We start from the raw sequence: 18,311 nt of genomic DNA on the forward strand, positions 1-18,311 counted from the left end.
GATTTACATTTTCCAGAAAAGCTTTTGCTGTAACTAAACTGAAACCAAAAGTAATTAGCAGGTGCAGAATCTTTTCTTCATTTTGACTAGTTCAGTCAAATATTGAGAAACTGATTGGGAGTTGAAAAAGGAGGAAAGTTTGTCTAAGAATAAAAGCCAAGTGGGAGATGATGAGAATAGTTCTAAATACTTGAAGGATATCAGGTCTGATTTTCAAAGGTATTTAGTCACCTGAAGATGCAGGTAAGTGTCTGCTGGGATGTTCAAAAATGCCTAAGCAGGTTAGACAGCTAACTCTTACTGAAGTCACCTTAGAAAGGCATGTAAACATCTTTGCAATATTTGGCCCACAGTGACCAGAAACAAGCTGTTTAAAATGCAAAACATGTTTTGGTAAACTTGTTTTCTTATGTATCCAGCACATTTTAAGGTAATTTTATTTATCAAAGAAACAATTTAAAAATGCTGCTTTTGTACAATTTTAATTTAATTCCAAATTCCATTCAAGTGCAGCTTGACACAAATGCCAGGTACAAATTACTGCCTAATACATAGGAATGGCATCAATTCACCATTTTTTAACATTAAAAAAAAATTAAAATTAAGAATTTGAATAAATGTATGTTAAGCTATATGAATTCTAAAATATATGTACAGATTTAGTATATCTTCCTGGTTAGCAAAAAGAAATACCAGATTTGGTCTAAAGGTTTTGTTTGGTGGGGAATCAATGTTTTAATGCTTATATCAACCAATGACAATAAACCTTTCTTTAGAAAAGTAATTTAAAAGTACAATTGCAAATGGAGATTAAAATTGATTGTTTAAATCAATATTTCCTACTTGCAGTTACAAATCACTTGGATTTAAATCAGTCTGCCCTATCTATTATAGATCTATTATAGAAAGGTATGTTGTTTCAGATGTAAGATCTAGAAAAATGAATGTTCTCTTAGCTCAAACAACTGAAATCTAAACGTTAAAAAAAATGCCATCACATAGTAATGACTCAGCCTACGATTTGGTCATGAAGGTCACGGAAGTCACGGAATCCGTGACTCTGTAGACCTTCATGACTTCAGTCCACAGTGGCTGGGAGCTGCAGGGCATCCCACTGCCCATGGTGGCTGGGAGCTGCAGGGCACCCCACTGCCGCCCAAGATGACGGGGGCTCCCCAGCAGTTCCCAGTCCCCGCAGATGGAGTGTGAGGGGGGAAGGATCCCTCGCAGCTCCCCAGCCTACACATGGACGGTGGGGGATTCCCCTGCAGCTCCTCAGCTGCTGCCGGCGGGGTTCCCTCCCCGCTCCCAGCCACTGAACCCGGCAGGGGCAGCAGTTCCCAGCCACAGCAGGGCAGGGTGCTGGACCCTCCTCCCTCCCCATTTTGTCATGGACGTTTTTAGTAAAAGTCAGGGACAGGTCACAGCTTACATGAACCTTTGTTTATTGCCCATGACGTGTCCATGACTTCCACTGAAAATTTCCACGACACAATCATAGCCTTAGTAATGATTGTAGGACTGGTTTGGATTCAAACAAATGATACAAGGATGAAAAAATCTCAATCCCCTAAATCCGCCAGTCCCTCAGTTTTTTGCATTTGAATTTTTGCTGAGAGCAGATTTAATTTTCTTTTGCAAAATGAGGGTCTGAGAATGAGCATCTCCAGCCATCTTGTACAAAGATGAACTGAAGGCATTGAGTGTGTTTTTCAACTCATGACCTTTGATTTATGTGATTGTCCATAAGCATGGCATCATGCCTGTATGAGGTATTGTCAAAGGTGGTTACAGTACACATCCATGCATATGTCTGACGTTCTGTGACCCTTAAGGCCAGTCGAAGTAAGAGAATCTTGGACAAGGTCTAGTGTTTTATTAAAGATCAACAGAGCATGTTATAGAAAGCTAGTGTCAGTGGTTCAATGGAATGTTACAGCAGATATATTTTCGGCACCTGAGGTGGGTGATTGTGGGGGTGAAGAAACTTTTTTGAGGCAAAAAGTTTCTTTTGCAGGATTGCATATTGGTAAAAGTTTTGCTTTTTGGCATACAGTGAGTAAAATGTGCCAAAATAGTCACTGCTTCAAACTGCTAAAGGCACAAGTTGGCAAAGTGGGATGTGGTCTTGGCAGCAGGAATGCATCATTTGATAAATAGATCTTCAGAAGCTATTTGAAAGAGAAAGGGATGCTGCTGCAAGTATACTGGGTTGCATTAAAGAAGGCACAAGGGATAAGGGGGGCATGGTGTGACGAAGCCAAGGGGGAAATTTTAGTTACATGTGTATAACTGCCATGGATGAAAACTGCTGGAAAAGCTGAATGTGGCGTTCTGAACAGGAATGCACTTGAAAAATGTCTTCCTGCCCCCCTCACACATATGCAGTCTCATTAGTGTAACTTGTGCCATTTTTACACAGACTAGCAAAACCCCAACACTGGCTGTTACATTCTTTTAATTTCTTATCCAGAATTAAACTGCAAAATTACTCAGTACCCTTGGTGTTTTGTTTTTTAAGAGAAATTCAGTATTATGACAATAAGTGTGATCTGTGGGAGGGAATAGGAACAGCTGATTCTGTTCTCAGGTCTGTCATGGACTTGTTGTGACCTCTGGAAGGTTTTATCTTCTCTCTGCCTTGTGTTTTCCCATTTGAAAAATGGATGTAGGACTTAACAAGCTTAATGTTGTTAGAAAGCACTTAATGTTATTAGAAAGCAGTAAGAGATGGTCAGATGAAAAGCGCTATATAATTGAAAAGTCCTGTTCTTCCAGGTGTCAGCTGCTCAGATGATGATGAAAAGCCCCGTAAAAGGCGACGAACTAACTCTTCTAGTTCCTCCCCTGTTCTTCTGAAAGAAGTCCCAAAGGCGGTCACTCCTGTCACTAAAACTATCACGGTGCCAGTAAGTGGCAGCCCCAAGATGAGTAATATCATGCAGAGCATTGCCAACTCCTTACCGCCACACATGTCTCCGGTGAAAATAACGTTCACTAAACCCTCAACACAGACAACAAACACAACAACACAGAAGGTATGTGGGGGAATCCGCCAAGCATTATGTAATTGTATTTCCGTCAATGAATAAAACATATTTAGCTTTTTCCGCTCTACAAAAGTGTCAAGCTATATTTTAAGGATTGTTCTTTGGGTAAGATGATGCCTCTTTTTAAAACAAAAATCTTGTGTGAATTTAGTGCGCCTCTGTGTGAAGGGACCTGGATTGACAGTCCTGGAGACTGAAGCCCTCTTTTTATCCACAGAACAGGTACAGCACAGGCAGTGGGAGTGCAAGCTTCCCCTACGCTGCCCCACCAATGTGCATCAACCCTGACCTGAAGGGATCCCTTCTAGGGATGAGAGGGAATTTAGTCTCCATGCTCATTCAATTATTGGCCTCTCTGGTGAGACTGCCAACAAGTTGCCAGTTAGTACCTTTTGTGGTGTTGGGTTTTGTGATATGGGCACTAGTCCACAGAACTGGATCACATAGGCCAATGAGCAGCCATCAGATGGTAACAACTTGTGGTCAAAGGTAATCTTTCTTATTTCTCTTTTCCTTAATTAAAATTATTCTATTTTTGCATTAGTAAGACTCCAGAAAACGGGTTTGGTCTTTCCATGGCCCACTCTACTTTGTGTAGGAAATCATGCCTCCAGGAGGCCTGAGATCTCTCTTTGGCCCAGCAGGACTTGTTGCTAGATCCGAACAGAGATTGTGGGGATGTTGTTTTCCTTTTCATTCTATTCTCTTTACACAGTATTGTGGCAGTTGAGATCAACCTAGGTACTCAAACTAACAGTGCCGTGTTTGACCATAATGGGGTTGGAGGCAAGCAATCCTCAGCTGTAAAATATTTTTAAAATGGATCCTGCATTTGTTGATTTCCAGTCATGCTGCAAGACCTACTTGTTCTCTCAGACTTTTGGGGGGAGGGTTTTAGATTTTGGACTGGTCCTAAATGACATCTTGTTTTTGATTTTGTGGGTCCAGAGTATTGACTGGATGTATTTTAATTAACTAAAATAAATAAATCCTATTTAAATTTAAACACAATAGTGACAGTGGAAACCAAATTAATTTTTGGTGTATCTATTGATTTCAGTAGATTTTCATGAGATTAATTTGACCTTGACACAGAGTATTGATTTAGATTAGCCTCTAGAAAGCATTTTTCAGATAATGAGAGATTCTTGACTTTTGAGCTCCACCTCACCACCATAATCTTTGTGTTAGACTCAGATTTACTTTCTAACTTTATGTGGATTAGCACACTTCCCATGTCTTGATTTTGGACACTTAGTTCAGTGCAGTAACTTCCTACATTTTAGTATGCAGTGCATTTATTCCTGGCCTTTCATAATGTCTGTTCAGTTGTGTAAAGTAGGGGATGCTTTCATTTAGTTCCCTGAAGTCCAGAAGTATCACTGCTCAAACAAATGTCTGCTTAAAAAGCATTCTGGTTAATGGCATGCAAATAAGCATGAGCACATCAAATATAAGGTCTTGCTTTCCATGCAGCAAATATTATTTAGATTAAAGTCTGGTTTAACCAGTGACAGAACATTTGTCTGGATGAACACAAGTTTTGCACTGGGGTAATTTATTGTGTGTACTAAATATAACTAGCTTGAAGAAAAGTGGGGGGCTTGGTGTACTCATCTACATATTATTATCCAGGCTATATTCATTATCCATATTACTTATACATCTTATTCCTTTTTCAGAGCAGGTGCTTTGAACTCTGTAAATAAATAAAGTTTTAGCCTGTGCTTTAGTATCGTCTGTATTCAAAATGAAATTGAAAAGCATAGATTATAAAGGAGGATGTAGTAATTCAGGATGAAATAGACCTGCAAAGGAAAGGTGCAGGCACAAGATAGGATATTAAGCTATTACAATCTGATGATTCGCTGTCCTTTCTGAATGGAACAATAGGTGCAATCTTTTTGAAAATGAGAATACTGTTAATTTTATCTTCTTTCACTTAGGCCTTTACAGAAAGGTATTTGTCACTTGTTCTCAAAAACCTTCCAACAGATATTTCTCATTTTGCTTTATATGCACATTTCTGTTTAAGTGAAATCTCAGTCAGGTCCCATACTAATACACAATGACAAGATCTAAACTTGTTCTAATAGGAAGTGTAGTAGTTTTTGTATATTGCATAATTTGTTATTGTGATACTCTTTTAAATTGAGTTTGTATATCATACTTTCCAACCAAAGCGATAATGCTGCTTTAGTAATTTTAAAGAATTATTGAAGTTTGGGATTAGGTTTGAATTTGATATGCAGTTATTTAAACAATAATTGATGTTGAATGTGATTCTGGAATTCTTTTATACCAGTTTTCAGGATTGTGGTGATATTTCAGTAGAGTGGAGGAAAATTCATAGATTCCACTGAAAGATGTCAATGCTCTTCCATTTTTCTATTGCATAAAGCTTTATACAAAGGAGGACAATCTAGTAACTACTCTTACTAGTCAAGTCCAGTGGCAACTGTTACCCTAGCATCTTTTTTCAGTATCTCTTTACCAAATTTTTGGCATTTCTCAAAACTGCCAAGGTTAGCTTCAGTATATATTCAATAAATGTTTTTAACAAAATAAACAGATGTTCCTCTTAAAAAGCTGAATAATTTACTGTCGGTCAGCTAATCAAATAACCTTTTACCAGTGAAAGGATGCTATGCAATTTCAGTATTCCTCACTAGATTCATTTTATCATCTTTACATATGTGACAATAGTATCTAAAAAGTATAATGGCTTGGACCCTCACTCCTTAATAATTGTACTTTAGAGGAATATTCTGCTTTCTAGTGTCCCATTGTATAGGACAGATGAGTATTCCTTAGGTTTTATGTGGCTTATACAATATATGTTTCTGTTTTAACTTGTGTGTACATATGTAATATATAACATGCAGTATATTGTGTATGCACATACACAGTAAGATCAAAACAAAATGTTATGTGTATATATCTGTTATATATATGTATGCAGATGATAAAACAATTAGTTTCTCAAACCTGACAATTGCATAGGGGTAAAATATTTCTCTTGAAAGGTCAGAATGAATTCTAGGTATTTCAGTGATCAGTCAGGTGCAATTGTAATTCACTAGATGCAGCATTTTTTTATCTGCAGACAAGTGGTGCCCCGAGAGGAAGGAATTTCCTATCTATCTTTAAAACATCCATAGATTATCGGATAAATTGCTTCTGATCCCTAAAATGGGTTGTTCACTGATAAGTATTAGGGAGAGGCAAATTTATTGCACTGATGGGATATGTAGTAATCAGTTGAAAAATAGTTTTTGATCTATATAGCTAAACGATCAACTGTTGGTAAACAGTTAAATAGGTTATTAAAGAAAGAATTTATGCTTCTCGTTGCCAGGTCTTGAGATATGTGCAGGTTTGGGAGAGTGATGGTTAAAACCCTCCTGAAATTCCAGAAATAGAGCAGTTTTGAGTGATGGTGACAGGCAGGCTTCAGACTTTGTGCCCCAGTGAGATGAACTGAGACATTTCACACCTGTCTTGTTTCAATTTGTCAGCAACACCAGATAATACTACTTTAGTCACATACATACTGTTTTCTTCTTAACTAAAAAGCAAAAACGTATCAATTTTAAATGAAAATATAGTCCCTTCAGAAAGTGATGGATTAGCCGACCTACCTCCAACCAAGAGAAACTTTATTTCTGCTGTCAAGTGTATTCAGATCTGCAACTGAACTCTAAACTAAGGGCGCTTAAAACTAAATACGATTGTGTGTGTGTGTAGTGTGTTACAAAGTTGCTATAAAACTTCTAAACACATGTGAGTGATTAATTAAATTTTGTTGTTTCAGGTGATCATAGTAACCACCTCTCCAAGTTCAACATTTGTACCCAACATTCTCTCCAAGTCTCACAACTACGCAGCAGTCACTAAACTTGTTCCAACATCTGTCATTGCCTCAACTACTCAGAAGCAACCAATGGTTATAACAGCTTCTCAGTCCTCTTTGGTCAGTAGCAGCAGTAGTGGCAGCAACTGTTCCACTCCCTCTTCCACTCCAAATACCATTGCTGTGACTGCTGTGGTGTCATCAACACCGTCAGTGGTTATGTCAACGGTAGCACAAGGTATGACAGTTGTTATTTATCAAAACTTTTACTGATATAATAGCCTTTATTTGAGCTTCCCTTATTTCCCTACCTGCTTGATGATTCTGTTTACTGCTTAAATGTTAATTGAGCAGACCACACATTCCTTTGTTTGAGACAGATTTGTTTGCCGCTAATCTCAGTACATATACTTTTAAAGTGCATGGAAAACAATAGGTATGCATCTGATTCTCAGTGCATCCAATCCACTGTATTCTATAACCAAATCCTTAATCCAGATTTCTTCTCTTCCCCTCAACAATTAAATATATGCAAATTGTATAGTTCCATAGTGAATCTTCCCAGAAAATATTATACAGCTTTCCACTGTGAAGGTTACTTAACTGCAGTATTAAAAACGTGTAACCGCAAACTGACTTGTATTAACCTTTAAAACACTCCCTATGATAAAATGGAGGGGGTGGGGGAGTAGCTCCCTTTTATGGATACCCAGCCAGCCGGTTAGCTATAAAATTCCTGTTAGTAGCTGTTCTCTACTTGCTTTACCTGTAAAGAGTTAAAAAAAAGTCCACTGGTAAAGGAAGGCACCTGACTAAAAGAGCCAATGGGAAGGCTGGAACTTTTTAAAATTGGGAAAACACTTTCCTTTTGTGTCTGTCGTTGCTCTCCGGGAAGAGGGGAACAGGGCAGCAGTTATGCTCTGAGAAGCTGAAGGTCAGGTATGAAAATCATCGAAATCATACCTAGAATTGTTTTCTTGGAATCCAGATATGTAAGTAGATCAGAAAATGCGTAGAAAGACGTGGTTAGGTTTATTTTGTTTATTTCTTATGGCTTGTGGATTCCTCTGTGCTAACCCCAGGTGCTTTTATTGCTTGTAACCTTTAAGATGAACTGCCCCCCTAAAAAAACCATATTTTCTATGCTTAATTTTTGGAATTACTCTTTTAAAAATCTAGCAATAGCCTGAGTTTTCAGAAGTATTTTCTTTCTTTTTCTTTGTAATAAAATTTACCTTTTTTAAGAACAGGATTTGGATTTTTGTGTCTTAAGAGGTTTGTGCACATGTTTTTTAGTTAGCTGGTGGCAGCAGCTGATTTATTTGTTTTTTTCTCTCTCATCTTTTCCCCATGGGGAGGTGAAAGGGCTTGAGGGTACCCCACAGGAAGGAATTCCCACATGCACCTTCCTGGGTTCCAGGAGGTTTGCATTTGGGTGATGGCAGCATCTACCCATCCAAGGTCAGAGAGAAACTGTAACCTTGGAAGTTTAATACAAGCCTGGAGTGGCCAGTATAATTTTTAGAATCCTTGTGGGCCCCCACCTTCTGCACTTGAAGTGCCAGAGTGGGGAATCAACCTTAACACTCCTCCTACCCATCCCCGATATGAAAAATAACTAAATATTCTGGGGGTAATCTTTTGAGGAAATTTGTTTTTGTTTAGACAGGCTCACAAAATGAAACCCCAAAATAGATAAGTCATAATACTTGGCTTATCTAGTCTTCAGATCACTTTTTGAGTATTTACCAATTAATCCTCATAACGTTTCTGTGAGGTGGAGAAGTATTTGTAAATTTTATCCCCATTTTAGAGTTAGGGAAACTGAGTAGAGAATGGGTTACCCAGGGTCAGAGGGAATCTGTTGGAGCTGGAATTGAAATCAGGAGTTGCTGGCTTCTAGTCATAACTAAATATGCTAGATCACACTGGCTGCCATAAAGTACTTCTTCAAGGCCCATATTCTTCATTTTCTTCCCCTTCCCTCTTCTCTCCTAAGAGTGTTCATAGCCCCTTTTGGAACCCAAAGGATTCCTCTGCTGTTTTCCTGCATTTCCTACCCTGCCTTTTCCTGTATTGCCCTGAACTTTTCTTTTGGTATAGGAGGATTTGATATAGATTCTTCTATAGTTTATCTGCATTCTTAATTTTGATCAGAGGAGTTCAGAAGATAGTGATGCAAGGCATTTTTTTCCTTTACAATATTTCTGAGGAAATCTTTGCGTTTATTATTTTAACTAACCCCACCCAGAGCACTCAAGATTCAGTCAGAAATATATAGTAAGTCATGGACAGGTTACAGGCTGTGAATTTTTGTTTACTGCCCGTGACCTGTCCATGACTTTTACTAAAAATACCCATGCCTAAAATGTCTGAATCACTATTACTATACAGGATTGTTGTACCTTGGTAAATAGACTTGGATTTGCTTATCTTGTTCAAGACTGCTTCTGATTTCCAAGTTATGTATTGCACACACATTATGAAATAGAGGGCGTTAGCTGGTTATCCTTCCTAAGACTACCACTCACATTGTCAAACATTCTCAGTTAGTGTTAATGCTCTTGATGTCCCCATATTTTCTTTCAACCGCTTAACAGTTTTTATTGCACTGTAAATTTTTTATGTCTTGCAGTTTAAAAATGGTCAACCTTGAAAGGGGGAGGGGTTATGTTAATTATACTTCAAAAAGCACAGAGTAGACTGCAAGCTCTTTGGAGCATGATCTCTACATTAACTATATCAGTGGCTCTCAGTTTTTCCAGACTACTGTACCTCTTTCAGGAGTCTGAGTTGTCTTGCATAGCCCAAGTTACACCTCCCTTAAAAACTACTTGCTTACAAAATCAGACATAAAAATAAAAAGTATCACAGCACACTATTACTGAAAATTGCTTACTTTCTCATTTTTACCATATAATTATTAAACAAATCAATATAAATATTGTACTTACATTTCAGTATATAGAGCAGTATAAATGTCATCTGTAGAAAATTTTAGTTTGCCCTGACTTTGCTAGTGCCTTTTATGTAACCTGTTGTAAAATTAGGCAGATATCTAGATGAGTTGCTGTATCCCCTGAAAGGCCTCTGCATACCCCTAGGGGTACGCTTACCCCTAGTTGAGAACCACTGAGCTATCTTACCCTGTTGTGCTGACACATTGATAACTTACGTAAAGTTTTCTTCGTCTGTAAATTCAGGTACTTTGGAATTGAAAGATGGCATTGCATCTTGTCAGATTCTATGCATGCTTACATGTGCTTTTCACAGTAGTAAAGGAAATGGAAAAGTGGCTGTGTTGCATTTAAAGAACAGAAATTTGTTCACTTGTTTCACTGTTAAATCCACATTTGTTTGCTCTTTCACAGGTGTGTCCACTTCGGCAATTAAAGTTGCATCCACCAGACTACCTTCCCCAAAAAGCTTGGTGGGGACCCCAACTCAGATTCTAACACAGTTTCCCAAACAGCATCAGCAGACCCCAAAACAGCAGCTGCATCAAATACAACAGACCCAGCAGCAGCTGTCGCAGTCTTCTCCTGTAGCACACCAGCAGCAGTCACAACAGTGTCAGTTGCCACCTGGCATCAAGCCCACCATTCAGATCAAACAAGAATCAGGTAGTTGGAATTAAACTTGGACAATATTAGTAATGGGTGAAGTCTTACAACCATATAAGAACTAAGAGCTAAATTCTGCCCTGAAATGTGCACAGGCAGCTCTTGTTGACGTCAGTGGGAGGCACCTCAGGGCAGAATTTGGCTCTGAAACTGGAAAAGGTGGTTAATAGAGCATGTGTAGGTAATAATTTGAGTTTACCTTTGTGGAAAAGTGTTTCTGTGTTTTTCTGTTCCCCCTGGTAGAAAAGAGAACCTCTTAAGTAGGAAGTTTTCTTCCTGCCTTTAGAGACTGTAAAGGTATATGCATGCTCTTGTAAACAATTGTTTGCCTGGCAACCTGGAAGATGGCAATTTTCTGAAGATTTAAACATTTTGAGCAAACAAACAGCTTTTCAGCTGTATTACTTAAGTTTAAAGGTAATCCATCTATCCATCTCTTACTGCTACTATTGGGTTACTGTTCTTAGAAGGTAAGGGAGGATAAACCTAGGCTTAGGAATTGACTTTTGTCATAGCAAATGCAGTACTTAGAACCAAAAGTTGGACTGGATTCTGTTTCTAAGACTGGTTAATACGGTTGTCTTTGGGCAAGTCACTTAGTCTCGTTGCATCAGCTTGATCTGTTTGTAAAATAGTTTACTAATCCCTACCTCATGGGGTGTTGAGAAGTAATGTTTGTAAAGCTCTTAGAAAATTTTAAGGAGAAGTGCTATAAAAGTGCAAAGTATTATTCTGTCCTTGTTTGGTTTATATTAATGCACATGAAATCAGCACTGTAGTAAGGGAACATGTATTTTATTTTGGTTCTAGACCTTTTAGGTCAGAGTAACTAAAAAAGATAAGACCACAGGACAGTGGTGGTGGGAATCTATGATGAAATGTCCTGTGGATTATGAGACCATTGCTTAGAAAAAAAGTCCATTATTGAACACTATAAAATGCCTCCACTCCACAGTCATTGCTCACCACTTAATAAGTAACTATCATTTTTGTGTCTGCACCATACAAAGAACTGGTACAGAAGGAGTAGCAAGTACAAAAGAAATTCAAATTTAAAATAGCTGCATTGTCTTCATTCTTTGCCTTTTACTATACTTTTAAACCCAAGATGGTTATCGCCTTTTAAAATCACTCACATAAATTCACCTTTAGCCTACCTTCTGATACGTATTTGCTCTGGAAAGCTTAGGTCAGATGTTTTAACTGAGATTTTGCTTTTTATCTAGTTTTCCCTCTGTATTGACTCAACGAGGGTCAAATAATTCAGCCAACAACTCAGGGCATCTACTTAGTGTAGAGTAGAACTCAGGACCCACTTGGCTTGGAAAAACTCTTGCTCTGACTTCTCGATCATCATTTCTTGAAACCTTTGATTGCAACCCAAAAGTATATCCCAAAGAGGTGTTTGCTGGGTCATACCCCACAGGTTAGGAGTGGGCAATAGAAGACAAATCCTCCTTGACAGTATGGTCCATTAGAAGGGGAGAGGAGTGACTTGCTCACTCCCTCACTCTTTGTCTCTGGTCAACCCCGGTCCTCATCCCAATTCCACTGAAGCTCCAAGGCAGCACCAGCGACAAGTTCAGAATGGGAGGGAGAAGCCTCCTCACCCCGAGCTCCTGAATCCAGTTTCTTCCTTGCTCCCAAAAGAACATAAGAACAGCCGTACCGGGTCAGACCAAAGGACCGTCTAGCCCAGTATCTATCTACCGACAGTGGCCAATGCCAGGTGCCCCAGAGGGAGTGAAGCTAACAGGCAATGATCAAGTGATCTCTCTCTCCTGCCATCCATCTCCATCCTCTGATGAACAGAGGCAAGGGACACCATTCTTTACCCTTCCTGGCTAATAGCCATTTATGGAGTTAGCCACCATGAATTTATCCAGTTCCCTTTTAAACATTGTTCTAGTCCCAGCCTTCACAACCTCCTTAGGTAAGGAGTTCCACAAGTTGACTGTGCACTGTGTGAAGAAGAACTTCCTTTTATTCGTTTTAAACCTGCTACCTATTAATTTTATTTGGTGACCCCTAGTTCTTGTATTATGGGAATAAGTAAATAAGTTTTCCTTATCCACTTTCTCTATATCACTCATAATTTTATATACCTCTATCATATCCCCCCTTAATCTCCTCTTTTCCAAGCGGAAAAATCCTAGCCTCTTTAATCTCTCCTCATATGGGACCCGTTCCAAACCCCGAATCATTTTAGTTGCCCTTCTCTGAACCTTTTCTAGTGCCAGTATATCTTTTTTGAGATGAGGAGACCACATCTGTATGCAGTATTCAGGATATGGGTGTACCATCAATTTATGTAAGGGCAATAATATAGTCTCCTTCTTATTTTCTAGCCCCTTTTTAATGATTCCTAAGATCCTGTTTGCTTTTTTGACCACCTCTGCACACTGTGTGGACATCTTCAGAGAACTATCCACGATGATGCCAAGATCTTTTTCCTGACTCGTTGTAGCTAAATTAGCCCTCATCATATTGTATGTATAGTTGGGGTTATTTTTTCCAGTGTGCATTACTTTATATTTATGCACTTTAAATTTCGTTTGCCATTTTGTTGCCCAATCACTTAGTTTTGTGAGATCTTTTTGAAGTTCTTCACAATCTGTATTGGTCTTAACTATCTTGAGTAGTTTAGTATCATCTGCAAACTTTGCCACCTCACTGTTTACCCCTTTCTCCAGATCATTTATGAATAAATTGAATGGGATTGGTCCTAGGACTGACCCTTGGGGAACACCACTAGTTACCCCTCTCCATTCTGAGGTACTCTCATTTCTACACATTTTTGATTGCTATCAAAATGAAACTTACCAGTTCTTAATAAAGTATATGATAATGAAGAAACTGACAAATATGGATGCATTTTTTAGATATTTCATTGGTTTTGGACCAACTTGATATTGATTAACATAGTGGGTCCTAGGGGGAGATATTTGATCATGGACCAAAGACCTCTGCACTAGATCGCATGACTTAATGGTGCCACAAGCACCGGTGGCGATCGGAGTAGTTAAGTGGTAGCAGGCACATGAAAGGTGAAGGTGGTGGTTGTCTTGGTACTAGCAAAAAATCTAAATATTATTTTTAGGCTTAGGAATATATTGGCTCAAAAATAAAAGCCTTGTGCAGCTGCTTGCGCGTTAGGGCTTGATCTGGGGAAATATGTCAGCAAGTAACTGTTTGTGCCTGTATGTTAACAGTGACCTTTCTCCTTTCCTAGGTGTTAAAATAATCACTCAACAGGTGCAGCCCAGTAAAATCCTACCCAAACCAGTTACAGCGACTTTGCCCAGCAGTAGCAATTCACCGATTATGGTGGTTAGCAGTAACGGGACTATCATGACAACTAAACTGGTCACTACTCCCACTGGTAAGTTACTGTTCTTTGAAGGTAAGGGAGGGTAAACCCAGCAGTACTGATAATAAACCCTGTTTAGCAGGGTTAAATAACATTTTGTTCATTGTTTATTTAAAAAAAAAAGGTATAACAGCACATTTGTAAACCTTTTGATCGTCACATACTAGCTTAGGACATTTGTCCTTGTCATACACTAAAATGCTATATTATAAACTCTCAAGTTTACCACTGAGTGGTCTTTTATCTCTCTTGTACTCTCTTTGACTCGGCACACATAAGTATAATCATTCCTTTCCCACTGGTTGAGAGAGAAATGTCACTGAAACCGATGATGATGATGATACTTTGCACTTCTGTAGCACCTTGTATTAGAGGATGTCAAACAAATCAATTAAGCCTCTCAACATTCCTTGAAGGTAGGTAAATATCATTATTCCTGTCTTATTGATAGGGGATTCGAGAGACATTTGACTTGGTCAGGGTCTCACAGTAAGTGCATAGAGGAGCCAGAAATAGAACCCAGATCCCCCAACTCTATTCTGTGTATTCACCAGTAGTCACACTTCTTTTCTATATCAGCAGTGTTACAGACTGACGTGTTAGGGTAGTGTTGGATGTATGAAGATGATTTAGGGGCCAGACTGACTTTCTTTAAAGTTTGGTCAAATTCATTTCTTTGCTAAGTGCACCACACATGTTGAGGTAGGTGGTATAAATCTGTGCTTAACTCAGTTTTTAGTCTAGCTTTTCAGTTCACCTTTAAATTCTTTACCCAGATAAAACATTATCCTGATATATTTTAAACAAGTGAAAATGAGTGTTTGGAATATAATTGTGATTTTTTTTTTCTCATTTTAAATTGGTAAATCTTGAATAGGCCATTTGCTTTCTCTCCTCAGACCAGTTTTGAATATTAGGTTTCCCAATTAAATCTAGCTGTTTTGTATAATAACTTTTAGCAACAAAGAAGAGGTCTGCAATGTTTAGTCTACAATATCATAGAATCATAGATATGTGCAGAAGTATAACTAGAGTAGAAAGTTACCCTTCCTTAACTAATACCTGTTAATCATAGTGGTTGAGAGGACTGAGCATGGGACTGGTAGTGAAGAATTGAGTTCATATTCCACCTCTCCCCCTGACTCACTCTGTGACTTTGGGTGAGTTCCTTAACTCTGTGGGCCCTGTATTGCTCCCATTGAAGTTAATAGGAGAAAGGAAACAGACACCAGGTCTATATATCTGTTGGGTATTGAGAAGATTAGCTTGAATTCATAAATACTTCTAAAATGTGTAGCTGTATTTATTATTGTAGTTGTTATTGTATTATAAAGAGTGATGGTATAAGTTTCACATAGCGAAATTTAGACTGGACATAAATTCTTTTAAGCCACTTCTATTGGTTTATGTACTCTCTCCCCACTCTTCTTAAAGAGGAAGAGAGCAGTTCTAGCAAATTCTATCCAATAAATCACACTTTGGCCCATAATAAAATAAAGGACAAATATTGAGAGAGAATCTAAACACCTTGTGAACAACAGAGCCATGAACATAAAGGTCATCAGTTTATAATGAGCAAATCCATTACCAACTGGAATAGTTTAACTTGAAATGTGATAGACAAAATGTTTAAGACAGTGCTGTATGAAATCTTTAATTTAATTTTAATTTGCATGTATCTGAACATTGTGACGCAGACTGTAAACTAGCTGGAGGATCTTAAAGGATAATGATAAATAGAACTGTATCCAGTCAAAGGCTGAAGGAGGATATCGTTGCTGTCTTGGAATACATCAGCGGGGTAATGGCAGGGAGGGAGAAGAGCTGTTGAAGCTAAAGGACAGTGTTGGCACAAAAACAAATGGGTATAAACTGGCCATGAATAAATTTAGACTGGAAATTAGAAGATGTTTTCTAACCATCAGAAGAGTGTGGTTCTGGAACAACATCCCAATAGGAGTAGTGGGGGTGAAAAACCTAACTAGTTTTAAAATGGAGCATGATAAATTTATGAATAGGATTGTATGGTGAGTTTGCCTGTGATAGCAATGGACTGGACTTGATGATCCCTTCCTCTCCTCTGTTCCTATGTCCAATTTCTTATAGTGGAACTAAATACTTCTCTTTGATCTAAACCTTCTTTCACAATTTGCAGTACTCATAGTGTTTCGTGTTTTAATTGCAAGCCTGTTTTTATTGTTTTACTTTGAAATAGGGACACAAGCAACATATACTCGTCCAACGGTAAGCCCCTCTATTGGGGCTCGGATGGCTGGAACTCCAGGCGCTGCCACTTATGTGAAAACAACCAGTGGCAGCATCATTACTGTAGTACCGAAATCGCTGGCTACACTGGGAGGCAAGATTATAAGCAGTAATATTGTTTCTGGTAGGTGTATTGATATAAAGCCTTATCTGAGATACAAAACTTCTAGAGACACGCAAATACTTTAGGCCTCACGTTTGATTTGTCTCTGTGGGTACACAGACAAATAGTTTTGGTACATGTTTGAAAATATTTTTTGCATTTAGGACCAATTATTGTAAGAGAGTTATTCTCCTTTAGACATATCAGAAATGGCTGATTGATAAGTGAGGAACGAGAAGAGGGTGAAGGTGTTGAAGAATGGAAGGAGGTATTGTGAGGGGTTAGGGCATGCCTTAGATTTAGGAAGGAAGCAAATTTTTAGCATCTTAATGTAAGAGGAGCCTGGGAAGCCAGAAGAAATCTTGATGAGTGGAAAAATGATTAGTGCTATGTTGTAGAAGGCAGGGAGAATTATATCAGCTCCTTTGGAAATGCGAGTGGAGTAAAAAAAAAAATCATTTTTTTGTTGTCTGCAGAGAGCATCTCTGGAGAGTGTTGATGAGATTTCTAGATCTAGTGGAGGTTTCATAGAATAGCATATGCACCACAGTCCTTTGATACCAACCTGTGCACTTGAGATCAGTAGTTGGCCTTTATTCCAAGGAAGCATAGTACATGAGGTTCTGCAAACAATGCAGGTTTTGAGGAGGGCATCTAAGTAATCTTTCCATTCAGTGGAGCATTCACTAGGGGTTTCATAGGCTAGAATTGAGAGAAACCCTACTTTCACCATCTTAGCATTATTTCCTTTTCTCAAAATTGGTACAAATTAAATGTATTTTTAAAACTAGAATCTGTTATGAAGTAGCTGCCAGGCAGGGGCGGCTCCAGGCCCCAGCACACCAAGCGCATGCTTGGGGCGGCAAGCCGCTGGGGGCTCTTTGCCAGTCGCCGTGAGGGCAGCAGGCAAGTTGCCTTCAGCGGCTTGCCTGCGGAGGGTCCACTGCTGTGCTTGGGGCGGCAAAATCCCTAGAGCCGCCCCTGCCACCAGATGTCAATGATGGGTTGAAGTTGATAACCAGGATTCTTTGTTGGCACACACTTCAGCAGCTAGGTGTGATGTATTTACAGAGAATTGGAACTATTTTTAGGGAAAAACAGAAGTGGTGGTTATCTGAGCAGAAAAGTAATTATTAAAATGGGCAGATTGATACCACTGGTGACTTGTATGTTTGTTAGCCATTGTGAGAAGCTGTTCAGAAAGCGTCATTGTAAATAAACAAGAAGCCACTAAAGGCAAGTTATTATATGGTAGGAGGGAAGAAGAACAAGAAGTTCATCAGTAGAAAAATGTCTTCTGAGCTCGGGGGTTCAAAAGGAAGGAGGGTTTTTTTTTTTTTTTAAATAATGCTGTGAAAGAAACCAAAAGTTTGTCTTATAATTCCAGTAACAGAATTCTGTATTCCCATACATTAGCCATAGTAAAAACCTGGCCTCCCTTTATGGAAAAGAGAGAAAATAGTGTTAATGTGTTCTCAGCATATGAACAGGTTAATCTGAATGGGAAACCTCCCTTTTATAAGTTGTAAACTCTCAGATTTTTCTCTTGCAAAATCTGCTGCAGATAGAATTGCTTGATCTACAATTTTCAATCTTTATTTCTATTTGAAATAATTTATTTGGTGGACAACTTTCTTTTAGCACAGGGATGCCCAAAATTTGCAACACTGAGAGCCAGAGCTAATGTGTATATTGACAGAATATGTCAAAGGTAAATGCACACAACCATAATATTTGTACCTGTACCTTCCATGATAGCTGTTCAAAAATTGTCCTTTGCTTTGTATCAACCATAAAAACTGTTCAGCTCTGTGCTCCCCATACAGGATCTGCAGTTGTTGTGCACCCTACATTCTTGGCTTCAGGTCACGCATTAAATGTCGTCTCTTTAGCAGTTTTAACTTTTTTCAGTTGCATTTAAACCTGCCGTGATGGTAGGATTATCTTTAGGGCTTCTGTTTTTCAGTTTATATCAATTTCATTTTTCAGGATTTATGTTTAGCAATTTTCAAGTTTTATATAGCTTTCCAAAAGTCGGGGTGGTTCA

At 38.6% G+C, this 18,311-nt stretch overlaps 1 protein-coding gene across 6 annotated transcripts in view; it reads left to right on the top strand.

The window, feature by feature from the left end:
• The window catches only part of EMSY (EMSY transcriptional repressor, BRCA2 interacting), a 60,243-nt gene that overhangs the window by 18,719 nt on the left and 23,213 nt on the right, over positions 1-18,311 (top strand). For all 6 annotated transcript variants that reach the window (XM_030557697.1, XM_030557690.1, XM_030557704.1 and 3 more), the window contains 5 exons: positions 2,779-3,038; positions 6,865-7,141; positions 10,275-10,526; positions 13,759-13,908; positions 16,112-16,285. In XM_030557697.1, the coding sequence (XP_030413557.1) occupies positions 2,779-3,038; positions 6,865-7,141; positions 10,275-10,526; positions 13,759-13,908; positions 16,112-16,285 (1,113 nt within the window). The remainder of the gene's footprint in view (positions 1-2,778; positions 3,039-6,864; positions 7,142-10,274; positions 10,527-13,758; positions 13,909-16,111; positions 16,286-18,311) is intronic.

This window comes from Gopherus evgoodei, chromosome 1, assembly GCF_007399415.2.
Source record: "Gopherus evgoodei ecotype Sinaloan lineage chromosome 1, rGopEvg1_v1.p, whole genome shotgun sequence".
In the NCBI taxonomy this organism is placed as follows: domain Eukaryota; kingdom Metazoa; phylum Chordata; order Testudines; family Testudinidae; genus Gopherus; species Gopherus evgoodei.